Below are 17,231 nucleotides of genomic sequence, written 5' to 3'. Positions count from 1 at the left end.
TATTTGTATATAGTCATACACTGGCAACTCAGTTCGTCCCTAGTTTGATTCAGGTATGTGATGTTGATAAGTCACAACAATGGCAAAATATCAGTATCCATCACTCCTGAATGGGACTGTAGATGAGTTTCTCACTTGTCTATGACTTTCAGGTATTTTAACACCCAATGTTATGAGGGAAAGCATTTTACTGCTGTGAAATGGCAAACAAGCAAAACACATACATTGAATATGTGCAGTTAATATATATATATCATCATCATCATCATCATCATCGTTTAATGTCCGTTTGCTATGCTGGCATGGGTTGGACAGTTCGACTAGGGTCTGGAAAGCCAGGAGGCTGCACCAGGCCCCAATCTCATCTGGCAGTGCTTCTACAGCTGGATGCCCTTCCTAATGCCAACTACTCCGAAAGTGTAGTGGGTGCTTTTCACGTGCCACCGGCACAGGGGCCAGGGGAGCTGGCATCAACCACAATTGGATGGTGTTTTTTATGTGCCACCAACATGGAAGCCAGTCAATACATGTGTGTGTGTGTGTGTATAAAAACATGTGTTTATATATGTATATACATACATGAATATGTAAATTTTTATATATATATATATATATATATAGCATGGAAAGCGGACGTTAAACGATGATGATGATGATGATATATACACACACACATAAATATACATATCTATGTATGTATATCTATAATATAAATTGGACATGGGTGATCGTTGTATTCTTTCTTGTCTTGAGGTTCACAGACAAACGGCTGGGTGAATTTGCATGAAAAATTTGCAGAGAAAATCGATTAAAACTTTTTTAAAGGGAATTCCCCTGTTTGTTCTGCCATTAAAACAACCAGTTGCTCACACAGCCAGCATATACCATTTCACTAGCAGCAAGGGGAGTACAGGATGACAGCCAGCCAAAACTTTCGTTATGCTGTCTCTCTTCTTTCACTTCTTTGTGGGGTTAATAATCTTAATTTTTAGTTACCATTTCTCATTCAAACTACATAATAGGCAGAATTGTCGGATTAAGACAGTAGAGTGTTTTGAGGGAGATTTGGCTGCTATTTCTACCAGGTCTAGCTACCATGTAGAGGTCTGAACTTAAGTTTCATTCACATATTTGCATTTCAAAAATTTAACATAAACTTTTCCATAAATCAACTATTGTAAAAGTTTTATACAATGACCTCACATTTTCTATGTATGTGTGTGTGCCTTAAAAGACGTCAATCAACACGACACACACCTTCACTCACTCACTCTATCTCTCTTTCTCACCCTCTTTCTCTCTCACATACACACACGCAAGCATGCATGCACGCGCACACACACACACACACATCCATTTCATACATCTTTCAATTTCTGCTCTCTGCAAATAAAATTTTTTACAGATACAACAGCTTACAAAAATAGGGATTAATGTATAATTTCTTTCTACATTCATAACTGAATCAATGTTTTAATGATTAGACAGAGGTCCAATAGAATAGCTCTCAGAAACAGACTACGTACAAATACGTCAATCATCACACAGCTTCACTCACTCACTATCTCTCTTTCGCACCCTCTTTCTCTCTCACATACACACGCGCAAGCATGCACGCACACACACACACATGTCCATTTCATATATCTTCTTTCAATCTCTGCTCTCTGCAAATAAAATTTTTACGGATACAGCTGCTTACAAAAATAGAGATTAATGTATAATTTCTTTCTATGTTCATAATTAAATCAATGTTTTAATGATTAGACAGAGGTCCAATAGAATAGCTCTCAGAAACAGACTACGTACAAATTCGTTCTCTACAACTCCTGAAGCTGTTTTTTGACAAGGGGGGTGGTCAGGAAATTTTCAGACCGCTGGAGGCTCCAATCAAAACAGGGGACCCAAAATGATAAGGTTGAGAAATGGTGTTATAGATTATGCCTAACCAAAAACGATCACAGCCACATCATCCAAACAGACTGGGTGAAACCGGACTTAGCTGCTGGAACATATATAAACACGTTTATATATATATATATATATATATATATATATATATATATACATATATATACACACACATATATGTATAGTTAATCTATATATATAAAGTTTTGCAGGAGAGACATTTATAAATTTCAAAGAAAGACAAAACTCTAATCGCCTTCAAAGTAAGATCCTCTGACTTCAATGCACTTGTAGCATTCCAGCCACTTTGTGAAGGTCCCATGGAAGCCCTCAGAAATGAAGGTGTCCAGGGCCCTTGTTATAGTCTCCATCTTCTCAGTGTATTCAAAATGACTGTACATGAGGTTTTCTTTCAGTTTCAGGAACAAGGAAGGGTGATGGGTAGTTATTGCCCATTTCAGTTGAATAGTACCAGAATGGAATTGTGGACTGGTGTAGGTGCTCTGGCCTTCAGCAATGTATTCTTATCCTGTACTTCTTCAAAACCTCTACAAAGTTTTCTTTGTTTACCATTTGGCCAGAGGGAACCCAGCAGATGTAGGTGATGCTCTTGCTGTCAAAAAAGGGGATCATCATGAGCTTCCCGGTGAACTGGCTTTGCCCTGCATTCTTGGGTCTTGGGGAGTCAGGATGCTTTCATTGAGCACTTTGTGCCTTGGTCTCTGGATTGTAACAGTAGATCACCTTTGTCACAGGTCACCAAAGGCACAAGTACTTTTGGATTGGAGATAATGAGTTCAATCATCTCCTTGCTGTTACCAACACATCTTTCCTTTTGTTCATCTCTGGGAATAAACTTTCCACAAATTGTGAACATGTTAAGATCTTCATGAACAACTTTATGTAAAGTTTCCACATCAACTCCAAACTGTAAGCTTTATTGTCTTTATAGACATACAACAGTCTTCATCTAGAAAATTGCAAATTTTCTCAACTAGCTCTGATGTTCCTCGCCCTCTCACACCTCCTCTCGACTATCTCTGAACCTCTTGTACCAGCAAAAAACAGATGCTAGACTCATACAAGTCAATCCACATGCAGTCTGTCACATTTTGTAAATTTCTGTTGCATTTTTACCCAGTTTAACACAAAACATTATTGCATAATGAATTTCCAAATTGTATTCACATCTTAACTACATTCTGTAACCTACTCAGCTGTGACAAGCAGTGTTTGATAGGTTGTGTTGAAAGTGCTGTTACATCCATCTGGAATAAAAAAAAGTTGGCAAGACAGCTAATTAGATGTATAATAATGATATACTAAAATTACAATGATCTAGGACAGTTTTAATAATCTTTCCTAAAAAAATTTCAAAACTTTTGGACTGCACTTCAATATATAAATATATATTTACACACACACACACACACATTAAAGTAGTAGAAAGGTGAGGATCCCTCCATAACATCCCTGATCTGTAGAATGTATGCATTTGAAAGGTCCCTATGTATGAAAAACAACTGCATAGTATGTGGGATGAACCCACAAGATAACTGTAAGATTAGAAATGTAGTCTATAGCATGAGGTGTACTGAGGGATAGTGCAGAAACAAGACAACAACTCATATAGCATAGGGGAGCAGATAGGTGGAGCTCAAAGAGTACTCTACCAACACACTCAATTAGAACATAGTCGCTTGGTTAATAACATAGATGTTCAGACATGACACTTAGACAAAAAGTAAATAAATGAAAAAGAAAAACTATATAAAGGGCACAGATACAAACAGTATATTAAGCACATACACACACACACACACACACACACACACACACACACAAACAAACACACACACAAATACAGATGCAAACACATGCACAGATAAGGATACATACCATAAAATGACAGAGTGGACTGAGAAGAACAAGAAAAGACGTGTGATGGATAGTTGCTGAAGAAGTCACAGGATATGTGAAGAAAGATTTCCAGATAATGGTCACAAAATAAGAAGAGTAATAAACAAGTGAAGAACTTGTGTAGGTGTAGGAGTGGCTGCATGGTAAGTAGCTTGCTTATGGACCACATGGTTCCGGGTTCAGTCCCACTGCAAGGCACCTTGGGCAAGTGTCTTCTACTATAGCCTCAGGCTAACCAAAGCCTTGTGAGTGGATTTGGTAGATGGAAATTAAAAGGATCCCATCATATATATGTATATATATATGTGTGTGTGTGTGTGTGTTTGTGTGTCTGTGTTTGTGCCCCCAACATCGCTTGACAACCGATGTTGGTGTGTTTACATCCCCTGTAACTTAGTGGTTCAGCGAAAGAGATGGATAGAATAAGTACTAGGCTTACAAAGAATAAGTCCTGGGGGTCAATTTGCTTGACTAAAGGCGGTGCTCCAGCATGGCCACAGTCAAATGACTGAAACGAGTAAAAGAGTAAAAGAGTAACACATATATAGTGCATGTGTTTATTTGACAAGAAAAAAATGACCATCTCAAAATATAACAATATTTATGTGTGTGTGTATATACACACACACACACATGTATATATATACACACATATTACACAGACACACACACATGCACGCACACGCACACACACACATACTAGCAGTAATACCTGTTGTTGATCAGGTAATTACTTTAACTGTTTCTCGGGAGCCACACCCAAAATATTATTATATATATAATTTACTCTTCCTGTATGTGTGTATTTTTATAAGAGAAAAACATGTAATAATTGAAGTAGAAAAAAAGATCAATTTCATACATGAATTTCTGTTTGTTTATTACATAATAATAAATTGTGAGTTGTATGTGTGGTTTTCTTTATCAATATAGTAATGGCAATTATATAATACAGTTCATCGACATAGGTAACTTACTCATTCTTGAATGTAATGATAGTAATGGTAAATGAAGTTATTGAAGTATTCATGTTGCATTAAGAATGAATATTTCTTTATGAACAATGTTTTTTGTTTTATTTTGGAGTGCATAAGCAAAAAGATTTGCTTTTGCCTGCACACACGATGCTCCTACATAAAGTTGGCCATGTGAAAAGCATGGTTCTTCAGGTTGCAATCCAGCAACTTTTAGTGTTTAGCCCTGACTTTTATTAAGACTTAAATTGGAATAGGACATTAGATGTGAGGAATGAAGATGGTCTTACCTTAACCACAACCAGTGTATTTACCTCAATGCAATTCCTCATGAGTTTGTGCACAATTACTGTTTTATCATTGCATAATTTTGATTGAGACAAATTATGTAATAGCATAATAGGAGTTCATTTTTTCAGCTGAAGACAATGAGGAGCTGTACCTGGTGGCTGTAGTGAGTTCAAATATTCGATGGGGTAGTTAACAATATCTTGATCATCAACAACTCTATCAACAACTCTATCAATTATCAGCGACATACATATCTGTGATGTATATGCATGAATGTGTGTTCAGGCTGTAAATTAATGTATATATATGTGCAGATATGAATGTGTATGTGCATGTATGTATATAAAAGTGCATATGTGTACATGTACATATTTACTAATGTATGTGTATATGTATATATATATGTATGCATGAATGAGTGTGTACATGTAACTGAGTATGCATGTGTATATGTGTTTGAGTATGTATATGGGTATGTATTATGTAAGTATGTATATATGCAGGAACATGAGCTTAGTTCATGTGTGTGTGTGCATAACAGCATCAAAGATATTTGGTTTCTTTAATGCTATCAGTTATGATGATGATGATGTCCTTAGCCTTTGGGTCAGCCTTGAACAAATCTAAGCTGAAAGATGTTCCACTCATTGCCTTCCCTCTAATATTTCAGGCATTGTATTGTAGTGAAACCTCTCTCTCAGGTATTTATTTACAAATGATAACATAGCGGCTAACATCTAGCTTTCAGCCACTTGGACCGCTGTGTCCACCACCCTGTTTGGCTCTTATTTGTGCGGCATTTATCACCAGTTCTGTTTCACGCCAGGGTGCATACCGTCCAATCATGGCTTTCTGTTAAGGTCACGTGAGAGAGAGTTTTTGTGCTTTTTCTGGAGCACTTTTTTTATCTATAAATAGCCCTGCTTCATCCACGCCAGTTTGTCTTTGACTTCAGACCTCTTACAGGTCTGGTCATTGACCATCTCACAGAACACAGCTCCAGCCAGTTTCCAGCGACGACGTCAATACCACTGATCTACTGTCTACTACAATGTCGTCGCCAGCGCCAACACCACCACCAGAGTACACGCTACCAACAGCAACTGCGGTTCCGTCTCAACACTGTTTGTGTGGATTGTTTCCACCTCGAAATTAACATCCAGAACAACCTGCGAGAATCTTCTGTACCAAGTAACCGGTCTCAGCATCAACGCTCAACTTCACACAAAACATGTGAAACCACAGCTCTGCTATTCGGTCACGACTTCTTGTACAGATATTCTACCTACTGTGTAACTCTTCTATGAACTGGTACTTTCTTATCTTTGTGTTCAGGACTCTTATAGTCTATGTACAGACTCTTATTCCATGCTCTGTATTTCTCATTCACACACACACGCATTCATATTGTTGTATACATACTCTTGTACAAGAAGGCCTGTCATATATATATTGTGTTGTTTATATTGCCGCATGCACGCACACAACAGACACAGTTGACTACCCTAATAAAACTTACTCTCTATATATATCTAACGGTTGTGTCACTCTCTCTCATTCCTTTGCTGGCACTTACCTCGCATCTCACATGCGAGCCTTCTTATGTCATATTAATGTTTTGTGTTCGACCGTGCGATGTGTTAAAAGGAGCCTGTTTCCACACGTTGCCATTCTCCTTTGGTTCGCACAGTTGTTCTTTACAATATATTTAGAATTATCATGTTCAATGTGTTCTGTTTTTTTTTTTTAAGTGAGTAATGTGTAATTTGAAGGATATGGCTGCTGTTTCTAGCAAGTCAAACCACCATGCAATTCCCTCATTAGTTTGGGTTGTGTTGTGTTGATGGGTCCAGAGTCCATCACCTTCATACTGTTTAATCACACATACAGTACCTGTAGATTTTCATACAATCTTCTGTGAAAATCAACACAAATCAGGAAGTACATGGAAATCAATATGACCAGTTAATAAATTACTTCTAAAAAAGCCAAGTCTTACCCTTAAAGCAGGTAGAATTATAGCAGTTAGCTTGACTCTTTAGATGATTAAGTCTGTCTGTAAGAATGGGTTGTCTTCATGACCTTCACAAGTCCTCTAAGATCAGAGAGATCAGTAGGAAGGTCATGCCCCATGATCTTCAACATTTCTTATTTCTTTACTGCCCACAAGGGGCTACATACAGAGGGGACAAACAAGGACAGACAAATGGATTAAGTCGATTATATCGACCCCAGTGCATAACTGGTACTTATTTAATCGAGCCCGAAAGGATGAAAGGCAAAGTCGACTTCGGTGGAATTTGAACTCAGAATGTAGTAGTAGACGAAATACCGCTAAGCATTTCGCCCAGTGTGCTAACATTTTTGTCAGCTCCCCACCTTAAATTTCTTCAAAATTTCTACAAGACCAGTGATGCGTGTAGGAAGGAGCTGTCCCCAAACCTCTATAAGTCCTCTAAGACCAGTGAAGTATTTAAGGAATCTGCTTGGTCTTCAGGGATTCTCTAAAATCCAAGAGAACTGTTGGAAGGGGCTGCCTCTATGATCTTCACAACTCCTTTAAGATTAGTGAGGTCTTTAGGAAGGGGTGTCCCCATGGCTGGTACAGGACCACCAATACTAGTGATATTGATGTAGTTAATGTTTCTCTTGAATAATTCCATGTTGACAACTGTAGGTGCAGCATCAGCAGGGAGGGAATTCCACAAGAGTGGGGGGGGGGAGTAGTTAGTGGGGTGGAATAGGGTTGTAGTGAATATAGTACAGTTGATGAGAAGAGGTAAAAAATAACACCAAATAACCTTGAAGCATCCAAATTCCTCAGTCATTCCGGAGATAACCTGAACTTCATTCCAATGGAAAATGATTATGATGATGATGATAATGCTTTTGAAATCAAAATCTCTAGGGACAAGTTTATGGTTGAGCCTGTGGCAATTGAGACATCCAGTGTTCTTCGCCCCCAGACCATATCCCTGTTCACTGCTTTTGAGGCAGACATTGTTGTCCTCAAGCGTGAGCCCCGTGGGTCAGAGTGACTGTTCCAGCACATCTACCTTACTATTCTCTGGGGCAACACCTTTTCCATTTTGTCTGCTGGTGCCATGAGAAATGTTGAACTATGACAGAAGAAAGCAAAACAGTGAAAAAGGTAGAGAGCAGAGACAGCATATGATGTCAGTGCTGTAGTAAAGTACAAAATACTATGAATAATCTGAGATAGAGGAAGAAAATTGATTACATTGATCCTAGTATTTGATTGGTTCTGGTACTTGTATGGTCTGGAATTTTTGAGACCTCAGAAAGAATGGTTATGGTAGATACTGGTCAGATTTGTACTCAAGATGTAAAGAGTCTGAACTAATGCTCTACCATTTCATCCATTCATAATAATAACAGTTTATGTTATAAATAATCCTTTCTATGAAAGCCTGATTCTTATGAATTAAAGGCCACTTTCTTCTGTAATAGTTCAACATTTCTCATGGCACCAGCAGACAAAATGGAAAAGGTGTTGCCCAGAGAATAGCGAGGGAGATGTGCTGAAACAGCCACTCTGACCCACAGGGCTCACACTTCAGGACAAAAATCTCTGCCTCAATAGCAGTGAACAGGGATATGGTCTGGGGGCGAAAGAACATTGGATGTCTCAATTGCCACAGGCTCAACCATAAACCTGTCAGAGAGTGACTGATACTTTGACAATTTGTTTTTCTTAGTTTGACAAGTAGCAGATCCTGGGCTGGTAGCTGACAACACCAAGTTGCTGCTGGAGGTGTCACATCTGGCATCCCAGATGAGGGGCCTACCACCACAGAACAGAAAAATTGTGATTGGTACTGCTTTTATCAACCTAGAGGGAATATAAAGGTAAATACCAACTGGTATTCCATCATTTTCTCCAGTATGCCATCAGTAATTCTGGTACTCCATCAGTGACTCTGGTACTCCATCAGTTACTTTAGTAAGCCATCATTACTCTGGTATTTTATCATTTTTGCCAGTCAATCATCTTAATAATAATAATAATGACAAGTATTCCTTGTATAGACATGAGGGATAAAGTTGTTTATATTGACAACAGTGCTTGACTGGTCCTCATTTTATCAACCCTAGAATGGATGGGAGCTGAAGTCAGTCTTGAAGGGATTTTAACTCGTAACATAAAGGGTTCTAACTAAATAGTATATCTTTTCCAACTCAGAAATCATAAAACATTTTGTATTTGTCAGTGAAGTACAGGAGAGCAGCAGCCATTTCAACTAGCAAACTAACTGCAGACTGACCATATCCCACTACACACACAGACACACATGTGAGTTACCTTCTAATCACACCAACAGTACAGATGTACTTAATGTTAGCTTTCTTTGTAAGCAACCATTTAAAAAAAATCTCTGCTGGTAAAATGGTTGTACTTCAATTAAAAATTTATTGAGAATCAAGTTCATTGAATACACTCAGCTTGCATTAATGATTTTTTTCTTAGATAATTTTTGTAGGTCAGTGGAACTAAATTGTTCAATAAATGTATTGCAAGTGTGTTTAACCTATTCATGTTGAACATTAATATACAGAGGAAGTGTTTAAATAAAACTATTCCACTAATTTGTGCAACTTAAATACTTCCATTGGGGTTTAACACTGTATAAATACAATACTTCTATTGACACAATATATTGTTAAATATATATTACAGTAAGTAGAGGCTTGACAGTGTGATTAAGAAGCTTGCTTTTCAACTAGGTGATCTCAGGTTCAGTCCCAATGCACAGCACCTTGGGCAAATGTCTTCTAATAATAAGCCCCCAGGCCAACCAAGGCTTTGTGCATGGACTTGGTAGACAGAAATTGAAAAAAAAAAAACCCCACTGTGTGTGTGTGTGTGTGTGTGTGTGTGTGTGCCCTTGTCTTGACATTATGGTTATAAACAAGCATCACCATCATACAAGTGATATTTTTCGTTTACAGTCTTCTGTGAGAAAACATGTCTATCCATGGGGAAATATTGCCTTACTTGGAAACATTTGAGGGTTGTCAACAGGGAAAGGCACTGGAGGTAGAAAATCTGCCTCAACAAATTCCATTTGACTTATGCAGGTATAAACAAATTTAAATGATGATGATGAATGCATTGAATACACAAAACTTCAAACTGAAAAAGTATTAAAATGAACTACACAAACATACCTGAGAAAAAACTTTGAGTACATAGTTGAGGGAAATATGAAGAAAATAGAGTCACACGCATCTGTGTTTGTTTCTTTGTTTTACAACCATTTATCTTGCTAGCATGGGTTGAAGAAATACATACTATGACATTGTTTTATGTTGCTAACCCTTACTTATTTTTTGAGTAAGGGCACTTTTATTCTATTTGTTTTGGAAAGCATAGAGGTAAAGGACAATTTGTCAGCAGGTAAAGTCATTATATGTCAATTTTTAGTACAAGGCCTCCATGTGAGAATGCAGAATGTAAACATTCACACAGACAGACACACAGAAATAGGTGAAAAAAAGAGAGAGAGAGAGAGAGAGAGAGAATGTGTGTGTGTGTGTGTGTGTGTGTGTGTGTGTGTGTGTGTGTGTGTGTGTGTATATATATATATATATATATATATATATATATATATGGTAAAAAGTCTCAAACCTACAAGAGTAAACGGGAGAGACAGAGACAGGCAGAAACAAGGAAAATGCCCCTTGTATTTGAATACTACGCAAATATTCTTTTAAAAAACTTTTCTTTCAATTTTTCCAAAATTTAATTGTTTTCCATACTTACAGTTGAAAAAGTCTCAATGACTGAAACTGGTACTGAAACGTTTTTTATAAAATTATTTTAGTATTTTCTACCTTGACTTTTTTTTCCCATATATATCAACTTGTGTGTTCCTTTTCAACCTTCTACATATATATATATATATATATATATATATATATATATATATATATATATATATATATATAGTTGTCTAAGAATCCAAAAGTCAGAAAAAAATAGGCACTCATATAATTTGTCAATAGAGTGTGTATATTAGTCAAAGTATTCGGTATTAAGATCCATTACAGCCTATCTTATCAATTGGTTTCACACCAGATATTAGATAACTGGATGGCTATCTATTACTTGTGTTCTTCAGAGATATCAAGTATGGGAAAAAATGGTAACAGCTCTCTCTATTAATGGAGGTGAGGAAGTGTCACATCCGGTTTGTGGATGCTGTGCAAAAAATGAAATGAAGTGATGGAAGACAATTAAATGGCAGATTTATCAAGTGTTAGGTTCCTTGGCCTCAAGAAACCTAAGAGATTTGTGATACTCTTGCTAAGAGTCATCATCGTTTAATGACCATTTTCCATGCTGGCATGGGTTGGACGGTTTGACTGAAGGGTGGCAAGCAAGAAGGCTATTCTAATTCTAGCAGCTACACTCTCAGAGCATCCGCCCTCACTACTGACTCGGTCACTTAGGTAACGGAAGCTATCAACTACTTCTAGATTTTCTCCCTGGCATGTGACGGAAGCTGTTTTCTGCACATTTTCAGTGTCTATTGCCACTGAGCATTTGCCACACATAAAAACTATCTTCACAGTAAGCCTTTCTTTGATATTACTGCACCCCTTATATGTCATTAGCTTACACCGGATACATCTTATGGAGTTTCTACCTAGAGCTTTTCTACAGATCAAGCAGGGTCATCTACCTGAAGGGATTTGCAATTTGTTTCCCTTCCTACTTAATAAGACTTTGGTTTTTGCTAGGTTGACTCTAAGGCCCTTCGATTCTAGACCTTGTTTCCACACCTGAAATTTCCCTTCTAGTTCTGATAATGATTCAGCAATTAGAGCAAGGTCATCAGCATAGAGAAGATCCCAGGACCATCCTGTCTTGAATTCCTGTTATTACCTGCAGGACTATGATGAATAGGAGGGGGCTGAGGACTGATCCTTGGTGGACCCCTACACCTACCTGGAATTCTTCACTGTACTCAATACCAACCCTCCCCTTGCTGACAGCATCCCTGTACATGGCTTGTGCAGCTCTCACTATCCACTCATCTATCCCTAGTTTCCACATCTACCACCAGATAAGGGATCAGGGGACCCTGTCAAAGGCTTTTTCCATGTCAACAAAAACCAGGTACAGAGGTTTATCTTTGGCTAGGTATTTCTCCTGCTGCTCTCTTACTAGAAATATAACATCAGTGGTGCTTTTCCTTGGCACAAACCCAAACTGCATCTTGTCTAAACTGACTCTCTCTCTCTAATTAGTTGGGCTTTACATACATACTATCTCTCTCATTTACTTGTTTCAGTCATTTGACTGTGGCCATGCTAGAGCACCGCCTTTAGTCGAGCAAATCGACCCCGGGACTTATTCTTTGTAAGCCTAGTACTTCTTCTATCGGTCTCTTTTGCCGAACCGCTAGGTGACAGGGACATAAACACACCAGCATCGGCTGTCAAGCAATGCTAGGGGCACAAACACAGGCACACACATATATATCTATATACATATATATGACGGGCTTCTTTCAGTTTCCGTCTACCAAATCCACTCACAAGGCTTTGGTCGGCCCGAGACAATAGTAGAAGACACTTTCCCAAGATGCCATGCAGTGGGACTGAACCCAGAACCATGTGGTTGGTAAGCAAGCTACTTACCACACACCCACTCCTGCAGACACACAGACACATATATAAATATGTAGTTGAAGTTTACAGAAAAACAAAAGATGAAGACAGGTGTATACAAATATGTATACATATATATATATATATATATATATATATATATATACACACACACTCACACATATATATAGATAAACTTACTTGGAAATGGATGGGTGGTGTTCAATCAAATAATAATATAAATAATATATATATGCATATATATATATGCATATATATATATATATATATGCATATATATATATATATATATATATATATATATATATATATATATATGTACATATATACACATGTATACATGCATATAAAGGTACAGGACGTCACAAACTGCAAACAACACGAAAACAAAAGAGTTGAATACATAAACAACAAGAGAAACAAATGGAAAACAGGACAAGTAACACAAAGAAGGACCCTTCATCAGCTGTTGGCTGTCCATCCACTCCTCACTTCGAGCATTAAATGACAACACAAGTCCTGGAAGGCAGCCGCTCCTGCAAACCAAAATAAAATTTGTGATCTGCGGAGGATCAAAGTTGGTAACAAAAACAGGACAGTGGAGACATACAAGGTAACCGAACAGAAACAAACATGGAGTGTCATTACCAACTTTGACTGTCCACAAATCTCAAATTTTATTCCGGCTTGCATGAGCAACTGTCCTCGAAGACTCATACCATCATTCAATGCTCGAAATGAGGAGCAGATGGAAAGCTGACAACCGATGAAGGGTCATTCTTCATGTCGCCTGTCCTGCCCTCCACTTGCTTCTTTCACTGCTCATGCATTCAACCCTCCTTCCCATGTACTTCATGTTGTTCATGGTTTGTGACGTCTCGCACCCACACATGCATATATATATATATGTGAATGCATGCCCATATATATATATATATATATATATATATATATATATATACACACATATATACATATTATTGGTATACACACATATAATCATATATATATATACTAGCAGAAGTGCCCGGCGTTGCTCGAGGCATAATTGCTTTAAAGTACTGTTGATGATTCTACTCAATTATGATTATTGAGGGAAAGATTGCTATAAGTTGAAAACCAACCAATCAATTTGCAAGTGGACAGAAAGCCTTGCCTAGAGCATTGCAGCACTCTGAGAAGTGGGTAACAATAGAATGTGAGGTGGCCCTGAAAAAGCTGTTTTATTGTTCTCACAATTGTAACAATGTCTTAGCAATGCAGATGACTTAAGACACACACGTACTGTATCAGCTCTATTCCCCTTGGGAATAACTGGCAGTGTTTGCCTGAAGTCCCCTGAAAGAAGAAGTGTTATGCCTCCCATGGGAACTGTAGAGTCTTTGATGTCTCTCAGAGATCTATGTAGCGCCTCTGTGGGCCATTGTACATTCATCCCAAACGATAAGCTTGCATCGTCTGAACACTTCTGCCTGATTTGAGCTGTTACTGATGTTGCAAATTGGTGTGTCCGTCTTCGCTAAGTCAAGTGGAAGGTTGAAAGTGGAGTGAGCTGTCCTGCCGCCTGGCAACAAAGTAGCCGCAATTCCAGATGATGCCACAGCTAAGGCAATGCCTTGTGTTCGCCTAATTTCAGCCAATATTAATTTTGTGACAAAAGTTTTGCCAGTTCCTGCAGGAGCGTCGAGGAAGAAAATCCCCCCAGTTTTGTCCCGGACAGAATTAATAACGGAGTTGTAAGCGACCTTCTGTTCTGGAAGGAGCTTTGGCTCATTGTTCGCTATGTACTGGGCAAGTTCATCAACATTATAACATGTCGCACGCAGCAAATCAGAAGACAGTGTGTTTGGGCGTTCCAGGTTTGTTGAAGGTAGTCCATACACTGGCAACGCACTCCTGCCCATATTGAGAACAGTATCTTTGATTTCAAGCAGCGCTCTGTTGTAAATGAGGTCACTGTACTCGACGTCGATTGATGGATTTAGCAAGTGAACCTGATGCAGGAAATCTTCAGACATGTAATTTTTGTAGGTCAGCCATAAAGAGGCGGGATCACCCAAGTCGCACCATAGGAGTAGAATAGCGAAAAACGATCTTAGTCTTTTAGGGGATTTTAACAAAACGCCCTCCGCCATAGTGGCAGCCCATTGTGAATCGTCCTCCAAAAGTCCGCGCCTGAAGCAAGCTTCGCGGAAAGTGTCACATAATTCACTGTCAACAGTTCTTATGTCTTGAAAGCTTTGTGGGCCGACAACGTCATGAAGAAGGCGAAGGTGAAAACACTCATGCTGGTGGGGAGGCACAGTGTACACTCTTCCTAGACAACTGTTCAACTTGACACCGAGATGTCCTTGAACATCCTGACCTGACTTCCTATGCACCCAAGTGTTCTTTGACCATGCATAGTAGGACGGAACCTGAGGGTATAAAAGTGTTTTGGCAAATGTGTCAATTTGGCAAAGCCTAAAAAAAACAGTCAAAGTTGTTTCTTTTCGATTGGCCGCCAATTGAGCAGCAGTCAGTTCAGTAAAATAAGTCCGCTGGCCGTTTTCCAAATGAACCGCGAGTTGTATGATGGCGGGGTTCCTTTGGTGAAGCGGAAACCCGAATATCCGCCAAAAAGCTTCACCACTGCTGATATATCGACCTGCCAAGTACTGCGACACCTTGTCCATGCTATTGTCCTTTTGAAGGCCGAACATGGCAGCGTCCGAACCCTTGTTAACATAAGTACTGAATGACAGAACTCCACATTTATATGAGCGTTGAAAATTGTCATCAGTAATGGACAGTATGGGACCACCCATCTATTATTAACTTGATGACCCCGTAAGGTTATAGTGAATCCCCCATTCTCAGGCCGCCTTCGTCTGTACAGTGGATATCCATCACCAGCGGTCTGGGTCTCGTCCACGAAACTCTTTGGGTATCGTTTAGTGCACACATGGTCTTTGTGGCATGAGGAGAATTTTTGAAAACCGAGACCGCACGGACCATGCACCATGTGTGCCTTGACAATGTCGTACAGCTGTCAGTCAACAGTGGGGTTTGGGATTTCTGCTTTGACGATTTCATCTGTAAGTGTAGGGTCTATTTTGGTGACCAACCAAACCAAAATGTGTGAGTGTGGCAACCCTCTCTTCTGCTACTCAACAGTATACATGTGACACTTAACAGGGCCAAACACCTGCCCTTTTTTGATGAAATCAATTAGCCTAGTCAGCTTCTGCTTGAAAATCCTGGCAATAAGATCATGCCGATGGCAGTACTGCTGGTGTGGGAGAAGTTCCCGTGTTACCTCAACCCACTTGGGGTTACATGTAAACATGATGAATAAATCAGGGAGTCCATAGTGCCGAACGAAAGTCATAGCGTCTTGTGTTCGCTCGTGCATGTATCGTGGCCCCCCTGTATATGTTGAGGGGAGAATGCACATTTTGCCGATGTTTCTTGGGTCAGCGTCATTATTGATGCCATCACGCAAATGGATGTAGGAATCTGATCGCAGCTTCTTCTAAGTGACAGGTATTTGCATGTATCTGTGTATTTGTATGTAAGTGTATAGGTGGCATTTCATGTGCGGAATAAAAGGTGAAAGTTGTTATAGAAAGAGGAAATGACATTGTGTTACAGGGGAAAATATTTATTTGACTCTCTTTTTCTTTCGTGTCTCTGTTAGGGTTTAGTTCCCGCCAATTAGAATGAGGTCATTGGTAACCATAGGTACATATATATGTGTGTATTTACGTATGATTGGCAGTGTGTCTGTTTATTTGACTCTCACTCCCCTTCGTTTCTTTGTCTTTTTTCTTGGATCGTTCGTAAGAGAAAGTAGCAATTGAAACGATGTGTAAGAGGAATAGAAATAGTTAATTTTAGAGGGGCAAAGTAATTTTGTATGTATCTGTCATTACAGTATCAAAATGTGATTGTTTCAGTTTTGATAGTTTTCTTTTTCTCCTTCCTTTCTTTTTGTATTTGTTGTTTGATTTTTCATAAAGGTTCATCAGAGGAAGTAGGAGCTGAAAGGATTTGTATTAGAAAGAGGAAATTAGATTTAATTAGGGAGAAAATGTTTACTCCTGTAGTTTTATGGATTTTATTCATTATTATGAAATTTTTGGAGTGAAAAAATGACGCAGTGACCTAACTTATTGTATTTAGAATTTTAATTGCGATTGTTTAATCGAAGAAATTTTGAATTGTGTAAATGTATGAATTTTAAACATACACACACACAGAGTAGATTTGCCTTTTATAGTATAGATATATACATATATATATATACACACAAATATATTTATATATATATATTATCTGGCCATCACCATGATTGATAGCTAGCTACTAAAGCTTCCTTTTTTTTTTATTCTCTCTCTGTTTATTTTCTTGTGTTCCTTTCTGTTGAAGAGCGTAGGCTCGAAATATAAAAGACTTTCTCACCTTCCCGAGAATTAAACTGATACACCTGTTTGT

The 17,231-nt window shown here is 38.5% G+C and overlaps 2 protein-coding genes across 5 annotated transcripts in view; both read right to left on the bottom strand.

The window, feature by feature from the left end:
- The window catches only part of LOC106872787 (uncharacterized), a 104,956-nt gene that overhangs the window by 37,890 nt on the left and 49,835 nt on the right, over nt 1-17,231 (bottom strand). The window lies entirely within an intron of this gene.
- Nucleotides 14,156-15,562, bottom strand: LOC149134458 (uncharacterized). The gene has a single exon (XM_089355919.1). The coding sequence runs from the start codon at nt 15,560-15,562 to the stop codon at nt 14,156-14,158; it is 1,407 nt and encodes a 468-aa protein (XP_089212045.1).

The sequence above is a fragment of the Octopus bimaculoides genome, chromosome 8, assembly GCF_046866305.1.
Source record: "Octopus bimaculoides isolate indiv1 chromosome 8, ASM4686630v1, whole genome shotgun sequence".
NCBI lineage: Eukaryota > Metazoa > Mollusca > Cephalopoda > Octopoda > Octopodidae > Octopus > Octopus bimaculoides.
The sequence above is the reverse complement of the archived record's forward strand: the minus strand, read 5'-3'. Positions and strand labels throughout refer to the sequence as shown.

Bases quoted from the DNA above. Each gene is read 5' to 3' on its own strand.
- LOC149134458 (XM_089355919.1), bottom strand. From the start codon at position 15,562: ATGGGTGGTCCCATACTGTCCATTACTGATGACAATTTTCAACGCTCA.